The following is an 11,192-nucleotide window of genomic DNA, read 5'->3' on the forward strand; positions in this document are numbered from 1 at the left end:
TGTAATAATATACTATTTTACTATATTAATAGGTATACATATCATATTATAAGATACTATTTTAATTTTGTATAATGATATTATATTATAATATCAATATTAAAAATTTAATACTATTATCATAGTAATATTAATATAATACACTGTAATATTGTTTTTCTAATAATATTATGGAAATATAAATATTTCATAATAATTATTAATATTATGTTAATAGTATACTATATTATAACATAATATTATATCATATTGAGAATATTATGATATTAATTCTATAGTAATATAATAAACTTTTTCTTCATTATTTTATAATATACATAAAATTGTTAAAGTAATGTTTTCATATGATAATATTATTATTAATAGTTTTTATAGCATAAGATATAATGTTATCATATTATAATAAAAATATTATTATATTATAATTAGTATTATAATATTATAATACATTTTTATAGTACTAAAAATTTAATATTTTATGCCAGTAATACTAAATATATAACATGGAATATTATATGTAATATGATATGATATAACATAACAGTATGATAATATTTTCTTCTAGTAATGTTATATATAATATATTGATTGTCATATTATGATATTTATATAACATATTAGATAATACAATTAATTTCAAATGTACAATCTAAAACGGTGAAATGGGCATAAGCCTATTACAACATAAACATGAAAATAGCCATGCCCGAAAAATGGGCATAAGATGGTTTGAGTTGCATAGCCCACTCCAAGTCTAAATGCCCATTTGGCAAATAGTGTTTGGTTGGCTAAGACAATAATCCAGGTCTTATGCTCCAGCCAAACACCACCGAAGACTAGATGCCAGATCTGCTACTTGTCATCACAACCATAACAAAAACTAAAGCTTTACCTATTTCAATGACAATGACCTAGAGCACAAATATTAAGAACTTCTCAGCCAGGCATTAATAGAATGGCCAAATTAAAAGAAGAAGAAAGCATTACCTCTCGATCTAGCAAAATGAGTGTATTTATCTCAGGAACCCCCATCTGAAGAACCACGACACAAAATTTCTGTTAATAGCAATGCATCCAAAAAGGCCAAAACAACAAAGAAGAGGGTAGAAATATTTCAACATTACATCAGCTGTGTTAACTGGCTCTTCCACTTGCAAGCTATTTAGAATGTCAACGACCTTCGTTGAAGCCTTACCTTTAGCTCTCACATTTGGTATCAACCCAAATGAAAACTGAAATTCAGTAAAGAATTGACAAAGTGAGGAACCATATATGTGTTATAACAGGTGAACATGACACGAAATTATAACAAACATACAAGTGCTTGTCAAAGATAATATTAGGGGTGACAAAAATTAAATACAAAACACATGTATTGTAACTTACAATTAAGGTTTAATATTCGCAGCATGCATTAATTTCATACCTGAAACACATATATGCTATGCAGCAGAAATGCAAGCAGTTAAAGATGCACATGTTGATGAAAGATAAGCTAGAGCAATGTCAAGGAACCATAGCTCTTATTTAATCTACATTAGTTCACATCTTAAACAATAAGCTCTGCTCCTCTAACTATTTCGTGTGTAATCATCTTAATAAGTACACTAATGCTGACAAACACAAGTAATGTCACTAATCCACAATATATACATTTTAACACATAACAACCTATCATCAGCAGAAGCTGCACAGTAATGGTTTACAAAATGAAAAAACAATAAACCAAAAGATAGTATATCTTTATCATGCAAATAAGAACAAGCATGTCAGACAAACAAGAAGTCCTTAATCATTTGAGTAATGTACAGAAGATGTAGACTCAAACATAAGCAAGAAAACTCAAAATAGAGTTCATGAACATCTGTAATTTTAAACATAAACAGAAAGAACTAGTTTGTCTTTAAAATTTATTTTTTAAAAAAATTAATTAAAACACAAATACTTTTTGCCTACTTTTCCTTATCCTCTTGTTACAAGAACTCCATATTTTTTAAGTCTTCTAGGTGAAAAAAAAATAGATTTGTCATTTCAAAAGGCTATATATATTCCAAATGGAAGACATAAATCAAAAAATATTAAATCAGTAATTAATATTATAATAATTGTATATAACTCGAGAAAAAATAGTATAAGTAACTGGTTCGCTGTCGTAACTACAAATATAGCATGTTATTCCAGTTTAGATAAAAAGATTACATTGTAAACTCAGTTTAGACAGGAAAAAAAATCATCTGCCTAATAGTAAGCATTGTTAACTAACCATTTGAACCAAAAGCTTAACACTCATGGAGAGTGAAAGACATACATACCTCCAGCTTATGAATGGCCTTCGCAACATGCCAAAGGGAACTTGTATCACCATCAACATAGCATTCCTATGAAGTTAAATAATTATAAGAAAAGCCCTTTACACTATGAGTGCAATATTATTAATGATTAGCATTCAGCATACCTTATAAGCAAAGTCAAGTTCAAAAGATATAACATCCTCATCTAATGGCAATGTGTATAAGGGGTACTCTCCTATAGACAGCATATGATGGACCTTTTCCTCCTCAAAGATCTGTAGGAGCATAGATCAGAATACTTTCTAAGCAAATTACATCTCATCAATCAGTAAAGTTGTAAATGATTTATTTTTGAAGTGTTTTTCAGTGATATATTGAAACAGAAAAAGAAGAGAGTATCATCAATGATTCATGTTGAATAGAAAATGATAGTGGTGAGGCAGGAAAAGTTCCAACAGAAACAGATGAAACTCTATAAACAACAGAGTATACTTGTATAAGAAACAAAAACACATGGCCATTAAAATTATCCAATATAATTTGCCAAAGGCTAGGGATGGATCAGAATATTACTCCAAGACAAGGTTCCCCGTCTTGGCATCAGACCCCATACAGGTACCATCCTATTACAGTATCGGTATGCGGTATGGTACAAGACTGCGTACCGGTATGGTATGGTACGGTTCCAACCGGTACGGAAAATCTTGCTCCAAGAACATAATAATTAAATTGAGAGTACACATGAAACATAGAAGTGCAAAAGGAACATAAAATAATACACATCAAATTAATTTTTTTAAGAACAGAATACGGTGATCTAGACAATTAGTCAAAAGATACAATTTTGATAAAAATAGAGGTAGGGATAAAATTTGCCAAATTTAAGGTGGGGTTCAAGCATCTTATAAAGCAAGTATAAAAGAAGTAAACAAGGAAAAAGAGTCATACAAAGGGAGCAGCACCTTAAATAACAAACTCCAGCTGCTGATATCAAAAAAGAATCTAACATTTACCTCGATGTAGAAAGTATCAATTTTCTTGTGATAAAGTAGTTCTGGACTTTTGATTAAACAATATGACATTTACATATACACATACAACTTTATACAGATTAGAGTATATATCTCAGTCCATTTTCTCTATATTAGGGGAGTTGGAGATACTGCTGTCAATCTTTGGTCCTAAAAAGAGCACTATTTTTCACAAGACAATTTTCTTATACAAACAAATTTCGCAATGGCTATTTTAAATATTTAAATTTTAAAATATAATGGTTGTTCTCATAGACCCATTTCTCTCCCTCCATCTTTTTTCTGATGTCCACCCATTCTCTCCTCTCTTTATCTTCCTCTATCTTTTCTTTTTTTTGGTACACCGGCTCCTCACCCTAAACGTAGATGAGTACAGCATATCTTCCTCTATCTGTCGAAATACTGGCCTTCACATATACCTATGCTATATACAGAAGGCTGAATGATAATTATGTCTAGAACCATCTGCAAGACTGCAACCATTGGATTTAGCTAAGAGCATCATATCCATCAAAATAAATAACTTTAACCTAAAAGACCCAGTCCCTCATTTCCACTAAAAATCTAGCACCACATCCACCGGTAAGTTCCTTTCAAGTAACCCAAACTCCCTCCAAGACTCACACGTCCACCAAGAGTCTGATATTTCTCTCTTTGAATCCCTCCAAAAATTTAATGCTACAACACTTTTCGACAAAGTTAACTCTCTACAAGACTCCAATGCTTTCTTGGAAGGTCCTTAGGGGCTCTAGTTCAATCAAGGTTCTCCGTACTGGTACCGAATCTCGTACCGGTACCCAACCTCGCACCAATGCTATACTATCATAGTATCGGTACGGTACGGGATATGCCTAGTGTAGCAAGTGTCGGTACGTCACCGGTACTGGTATCGGTACTGGAATGGTATGGTACGGTACATCCGGTACCATCCGGCATAGTATGGTACAGCATATCATGAGTTCAGTACATACGCAAATTTTCCGACTATTCTCCTTTGATCTAATTGGAGCTCATGCTCCAATTGCACTAACCAATCCTCATGCAAATGGCTAGCTATCAAAAAGCTTAAACAAAAAACCTTCGATGGTTCCTTCTTTAACCTTTGCCGCCGCCGCCAATGCAATCACGTGCCCAATCTCTTCGTATCCCAATTCTTCATTCTTCCCTCATGATGGGCCCCAATCTCAGTTACTAGCCAGCATGATTTGACAAGTGTACTATTATCTGATTTTAGTGAGCCTTCAGTTAGCAGCCTTGCAATTTTTTATTGCTAACTAGCTTTTGCAAAGTCTTGATTTTTTAAACTTAATCCATGATGAAACCATAACAACAACCATTAATTTATTGCAGAATTGCAGCTATAGCATGATAACTCATAAAGAATGGCCAATTGTTTTCCTAAAATAATAATAATAATGTTTGTTGTTTAGATCCCCAACATTACACATATGTACAGCCCTCTATTCGTGTGCACATGCACAAAGAAAACAAAAGAAAAGTCAAACATGAGGGAGTTGCCTGGTGATTTGTTTACGTTTCTATCAGAATTTATGAGTTATAGCTACAAATCTTATTCTGGTCAAGGTTATGTCTAATGCATAGGACATCACTTATACTTTGCATAAACAGATTAAAATACAGGAATAAATGGTCATGTCTAAATATGAAAAGTTGATTTGAGACTAAGCGAATCCCAAACATGTCAACCCACTTGCAATTATATGGGCATACAATCCAGTATCATTTATCATTTTTGGATTTGTATCTATATGCATTTGCATGTATAGTTTTACTAGTATGTACAAATAAAGACATATATAGATACATAATATACATATATATGCATGTATGCATGCATGAATGCATGTATATATAAATATCCCCTCGCTCCTTTGTTCTTACCATCTCCAACCTTATCTGTCCCCAATTTTCATGAAATATTTAAGAAACTCTCAAGGACCAGCTCTCTCTTCCCCCTCCTGCGCACCCCCCCCCCCCAACCCACCCCACCCCACCCCACCCCACCCCACCCCTCTCTCAAAGAAACACAAATCAGCACCTACTAATCGACATCCACAAGCTCCGTCTTAGCTTGGACTCCCATCCCTCCTCGTTAATTACCCTTGTAATTCCTTAACTGCCCACAGGTTCCAAATATAAAAAGAAATATCGGCTGCATCTTTCCACCCTAAACGATGTAACCCTGTCTACTATTTCCTTGTATCCCAGGCCCATGTCTCACAGCTTTGGAGGCAATTAAAAATAATTATTAATGAAAAAACAGAACATGTGAAGTGAAATGCTAATTAATTCAATAATCTAAAAGAAATATGTTGTACACACACGCATGCATGCACATATAAATATAAATTAGAGTACAGCATGATAAAACAGTCTATTTCAAGCATAAATCCAGTGCTTAATGCATGTTCAAGATCTGCAGTATCTTATACACTCATCTATCATCTTTCTTTCTTCTTTTTTTTCGTTTGCTTGCATCACATGCATTGTGATAAAGTTGACCGACACTCACTATACTTACCATCTATGCTTTGTTAAACGGTACTGGACCTTTATAAAATATTGAAATTACATAAACTATATGAATGAATACAACTATTTGGTTGATGTTACTGCGATGTAACAGACAATGAAGATGGAGAATGAGAGTTTTAAATGACTCTGGATTATGAGGTACAATCTGAAATTTTGAATGTTTCCACCATGCAGGCTGGTTGGAGCGAGTGATGTCTAGAAAAAAGATGAAGGTCAAAGGACTTCCAGTGGTGAAGATTCTAAAGTAATGCCCTTCCAATTCATTTACAGTATTCAGGTATTCTGCAATCTGAAAAACTTATTGCAGGGAAGAATCACTCCTGACAGTCTATCAGTATATTTTCAGTTATTGATGGAAATATTAGGAACTTAGGACTTTTAGTGGGACTGTCACATTTCAAGCTCAGCATCTGCATCCAATTTTTAAATTTTGATTTGCTTGTAAACCCTAGCCAAATTGGCTGGAACTGTTGGATTACCAGAAAAACTTTCAAAACATGATGGTTAAACAGATGCAACAGGAAGAAAAATTAAAAGAAGCAAAGAATTAGGCGGCTTCACATGAGCTTTCTTCAAGGGTCCTTTAGGAGTCTGGACAGCCAAAGAGTAGTTAAATCTGTTGACTCCTATAAATAAGCACAAGCTTGTTCTCAGCTTTTTTAAATGAAGGAGACTGAAAGCTAAGGTTAGAATAAAAAAAATAGGAGGAACATATTTCAGTTCAATAAGAAATTTTATGACTTCTTTGAGAAGCTATGACATAGTAATGCAAGCACAATAATAACAGGACAACATTTTCAAGTCTATGTATCATCAGCTAGTGACTCTTATTAGTTAGAATTACTGTAAATGTATAAACATCTTCTTGCAACAATGTTCTATAACAGAACATAACAGATCCATTTCTCTGGACCAAACATCACAACTAAAAACATTAAGCATGAGCTAAACTTCCATAAAAAATTCAGAATTTCAGCCAAAACAAAAATAGGTCGCTTTTGGACTAATCGATCTAAGTGTAGTATGTTTTCTTTCGATTCATCCAATTGTGGAGAGTGAGTCTAGTCTCATACTTCCAATTCCTCTAAAGGAGTTGACCCAAATCAGCAAGAGGGATATATTGAAAGACTTTTCCCTGGAGTTGATCAGTAGTAGTAGTAGTAGTAGTAAAAAGTATCCTCTTTTCCAAGATGGGTAATGCTTCCATATAGAACTCTCTCTAAGCAAAAATCCCGCCTCCTTCGAAAGAGAGTTCTTTCCCCCTACTATAGACCCCATTGGCTCTTTCATCCTCACTCGAGACTCTCGGAATGCAAATATGGATCGGCTCATTGGATTCCTATCTCCAAGACAAAAGTGAAAGGCACATGTACATATGAGCTACTTATTCTTATGCTTACACTTTAAATTTTAGCTATCTTAAATCTGACATCACATAAGCATCATACTATCATATACTAGATTGCCATCAAACAGTAAAACAACAAATTACACTCTAAACACGATCCATTTAAAGTTTGAGTAAGAAAAAAAATTGAATGATTTAACATGAAACCACCAAAAATATACACTCAAAAGGTCCTAAGCAATGAATAGTTTTTTTTATTTGTTTTTCCATGTTGTTTTTGATATTTATGGTTTTCGCCGCTTTTTGGATTTCTTTACAATTTACAACTAGAACTGTAAAACTGGAACTTAAACAACTGAAACAACCAAAACAACTGAAACAACCAAAACAGCTGAAACAACCAAAACAGCTGAAACAAACTGGAACCAAAACTAGAGCTAAAAATTGATGTAGTAAGGGTTTATAAGGAAACTCACCTTTTCACATACAACTGTGCGGCGTGGGACAAAATAAACAAAGTATTCTCTCTGAACTCCTTTGGAAAGATCATGCTGAATATGAGATGAAATGAATTTCATCAACTTCATCTGAGAACGGACAAGATATAGCACTTTGGAGCATTCAGTTTGAACATGTTCTGCAGAGAGATGTCGCAATTCTACACCATATTCCTGCTCAAATTGTGAAGTGCATCACCACAATCAGTGAATCAGAATTTGTTGTTGAAATGGAGAATGCAAACACAAATATAAAATATTTCTAGTAAAAAAATAAACAATAGGGACCTTTGATAAAAAAAAAGTTATCTAGGAACAAGTGGATTAAAATTTAAATTAGTGAATAGAAACTAACAGACTATTATCACAAACTATTCTCATATATTACCATATGTAAGAACCACAGTGTCCACAGTGTTTTTGCAGAACCACGATTACAATTACCTGTAAAAATGTAAAGTGTAAACACTGTTTAAGAAGGAAAGCCAAGGTAAGTGTTTGTCATATGGACTTGGCTATGAGCAACAAGAGCAGATAATTGTCTATGTATCAGATCATTTTAATATTTAAGAAGTCCTTCTAGCAGGCCCATACCCAAGTGTCATACTCAAATCCATTTTCCATTAATGCAGGCACTTTGGGGCAAAGGGAAGGGTCTGGACTCTGGATGACATATGCTTAAGTAATCCCCCTGCCTTTTCTTTCAGGGTCCCACAGCCAAGGCAGCTATTATATGTGGACCAACTTTTGCAGCAGGTGCCCAAGCAACTAAAGGAGAATCAGTTTTAAACTGTCTTGGTGGTGGACCAGGCATCAGGGAGGATTGATCGAAGTAATAAACAACTCAAGTAGGCAGACTATAACATCTATTGGCTTTCTCATTACCATCAGAACACCTTATTCAATTACAATTAAAAGTTCCATTATAATTTTTAATTTTGGGGTAGATTTGCTTATTGCACCAGCTTGAATCATTAAGCAAACTTTTGCATGATTAATTTGTACGACCCACAAGTTACAAGTTTAGTAGTTATGCTAATTAGCACGTCAGATTATGCTTATGTTTTAGTGAAACCTAAGGCCAAGAAATGGAGTGGAAAAAATTGCTATATTCCAATATGAAGATCAATTTTGATGAAGCTCTTTAAAGTATGAAACAGCATTAAGCTTCACAAGAACTCCACTACTAGCTGACTGGTTACTACAGATATACAAAAGTAAAGAAGAACAATGGCGGCACCACTGTTAGTGACAATCAATCTTAAATTGCTTCACCTACTAAGGGAATATCAATAACGGGCAATATAGATGGTACCCTGATTTTGACTAAAGGGGTGTTAGAAGTAGAGCTTGAGATGCTAATAATGAGTAAATAACTATTTACTTAGATATCATTGTATTTTTGGAAGTTTTAATTAGCTGATTTCTGGAGATGGTTTCAGAGTCCCATATAAAGTAGGATTGGTGTAAAAGATTCCTACTTTAGGTATATGTTGGTTGGATAAGTAATAAAGTTGTGAGCATTTGATTTTTAGGTATTTTAGGTATCTTCCAGTATAGTTATATCAGATTCCAAAATTTTAATTTTCAGAAAAGATTTAGGAGATCAGTTGCTTTATTATCAAGAATCATAGCTTACTTCTAGAAGTCATGAACAATATATATAAGGTTTACTAGGGCTACATGAAATATCATTTTCCATTATTTGTTTTGGGGAAAAATTATGGATTTTTTTAGGCAAGGTTTCACGGTTTCACCCTTCTTATCTCTCTATCTCCCTTCCTCTCTCTCTCTCTTCTTGATCTCTCTCTATTATCTTTGATTACTCATGTTATCCTTGTTTTGCTTGTCTAAACCTCACTTCTGTTTTCTACATAAATATTTTGTGATCTGAAAAATTGTTACAGGATTACTGCATGCCACCAACAATTGATAAGTTTCCTTTAGAAACTTATTCTTCATACATATACCTCATGTGCAAACCTAAAACAGAAGCAGGCCATTTTAAGTTTTGTAATTGCCAAAGAACACTTCTACCCAGTTTTTCTGCAGCACGAGGCAATGTGATTTCTTGATCCAAATCCTAGTTTTCCAACCCCTTTTGGTACTTCCATGAATTGTAGGTATCCCAATTTATCCTGCATCAGATGCCCTGGTATGAGGGCAAAGTAGATGATTGTATGGTTCATGACCTTAGAACCAAGAAATGTTAAACCGGCCCGTACCGGCCGGTTCAACCTGTACCGAACCAGTCCGGTCTTTGACCGGTCCAGTTCGGCGTTAAAAAATGGTACCGGCCCGTACCGGCCGATACCGGCTACCGGTCGATTCGCACATGTTCCAATTTTTTTTGGGCTTTTGGATGCATGAACAAGGTCGAACCAGTGATACCGGTTTGGTTCGGTCCGAACAGGTACCAAATCAATCCGGTGGCCGATCGATATGCCTACTGGTACTGATTCGGCAATCCTTGCTTAGAACAAGAAACAAAATCCTGCTTTGCATTCATTCAGATTGCAAGTGTATCCAAGAATAATGAGGAAGCAAAAATAGAATATTGATAGGTGTGACTCAAAACTCGGTTAATGTCTTTTAGGACATAACACTACCTTAGGCAAAAGAAATAATTGAGCAGCTGATGACACCACGAAGTAATCAAAGGACATGAAAGAGAACCAAATAATGGTCAAAGAAACAACAACCACAAATTTAGTTAACACCTACACCACATATAAAATATGCAGGAAGAATATGGTCATATGAATGCAGTTCACATTCTAACACTTATTGGTGGGAGATATTTGAGGTTTATTAACACAAACAACTGCATTGAAGCAATAAAATCATTAGTGTTTATACACACTTTGATGATCAAATCAAAGGTGCACTTTCTATTGCAATAAGAAGCAAACTAAAGGCGTAGAAACACAGAAGAGCTAAAGGCACCAACTGCAGCAATTATATCATCAATATAATGGACTTGGACAAAAAAAATCTGCATGGGGAACATTGCGAAAAATAGGAATGTTCATGAATCATGATGCTTCCTTTTTAACACATTATGAGATACTAAAAAATGCACTAATAATAGAGAGAAGGAGCATGTTTTGATCTTGTAGATGATAAAGCAAAGGCAACAACCACCACTAAAGAAGTGAAAAACTCTTAAGGCTTATAAAGAACTCCTTCAAGAGATATTTCATAATAAAATTCATTCTCCTTCTTCATGTAATAAAATGGTCAACCACTATAAACTACACCAAACAATAAGAATGTGTGCTATGGTGGCTTTCAAGAGTGCCAAACCCAGCCATAATTTATGTTACAAATTCGTTTGAACCCCACAGATTTCTGCCTGTCTATCACCATATATTGGACTCTGTCTAAATGAATGTGCCAAGCCCAGCCATAGTTTGACTCTCTAAGCATGTGTATGAAGGAAAGTAGATCTTCACTATTTCAAAAAAAA

The 11,192-nt window shown here is 34.2% G+C and overlaps 1 protein-coding gene across 2 annotated transcripts in view; it reads right to left on the reverse strand.

Annotated features, from left to right (window-relative positions):
* Positions 1-11,192, reverse strand: part of LOC103723113 (vacuolar protein-sorting-associated protein 33 homolog) — a 51,650-nt gene that overhangs the window by 38,144 nt on the left and 2,314 nt on the right. For both annotated transcript variants that reach the window (XM_008813930.4, XM_008813928.4), the window contains 5 exons: positions 7,703-7,897; positions 2,456-2,566; positions 2,313-2,378; positions 1,125-1,232; positions 988-1,032 (listed from right to left, as the gene is read on the reverse strand). In XM_008813930.4, coding sequence (XP_008812152.2) covers positions 988-1,032; positions 1,125-1,232; positions 2,313-2,378; positions 2,456-2,566; positions 7,703-7,897 — 525 coding nt within the window. The remainder of the gene's footprint in view (positions 1-987; positions 1,033-1,124; positions 1,233-2,312; positions 2,379-2,455; positions 2,567-7,702; positions 7,898-11,192) is intronic.

This window comes from Phoenix dactylifera, chromosome 5 (genome assembly GCF_009389715.1).
Source record: "Phoenix dactylifera cultivar Barhee BC4 chromosome 5, palm_55x_up_171113_PBpolish2nd_filt_p, whole genome shotgun sequence".
Lineage (NCBI taxonomy): Eukaryota > Viridiplantae > Streptophyta > Magnoliopsida > Arecales > Arecaceae > Phoenix > Phoenix dactylifera.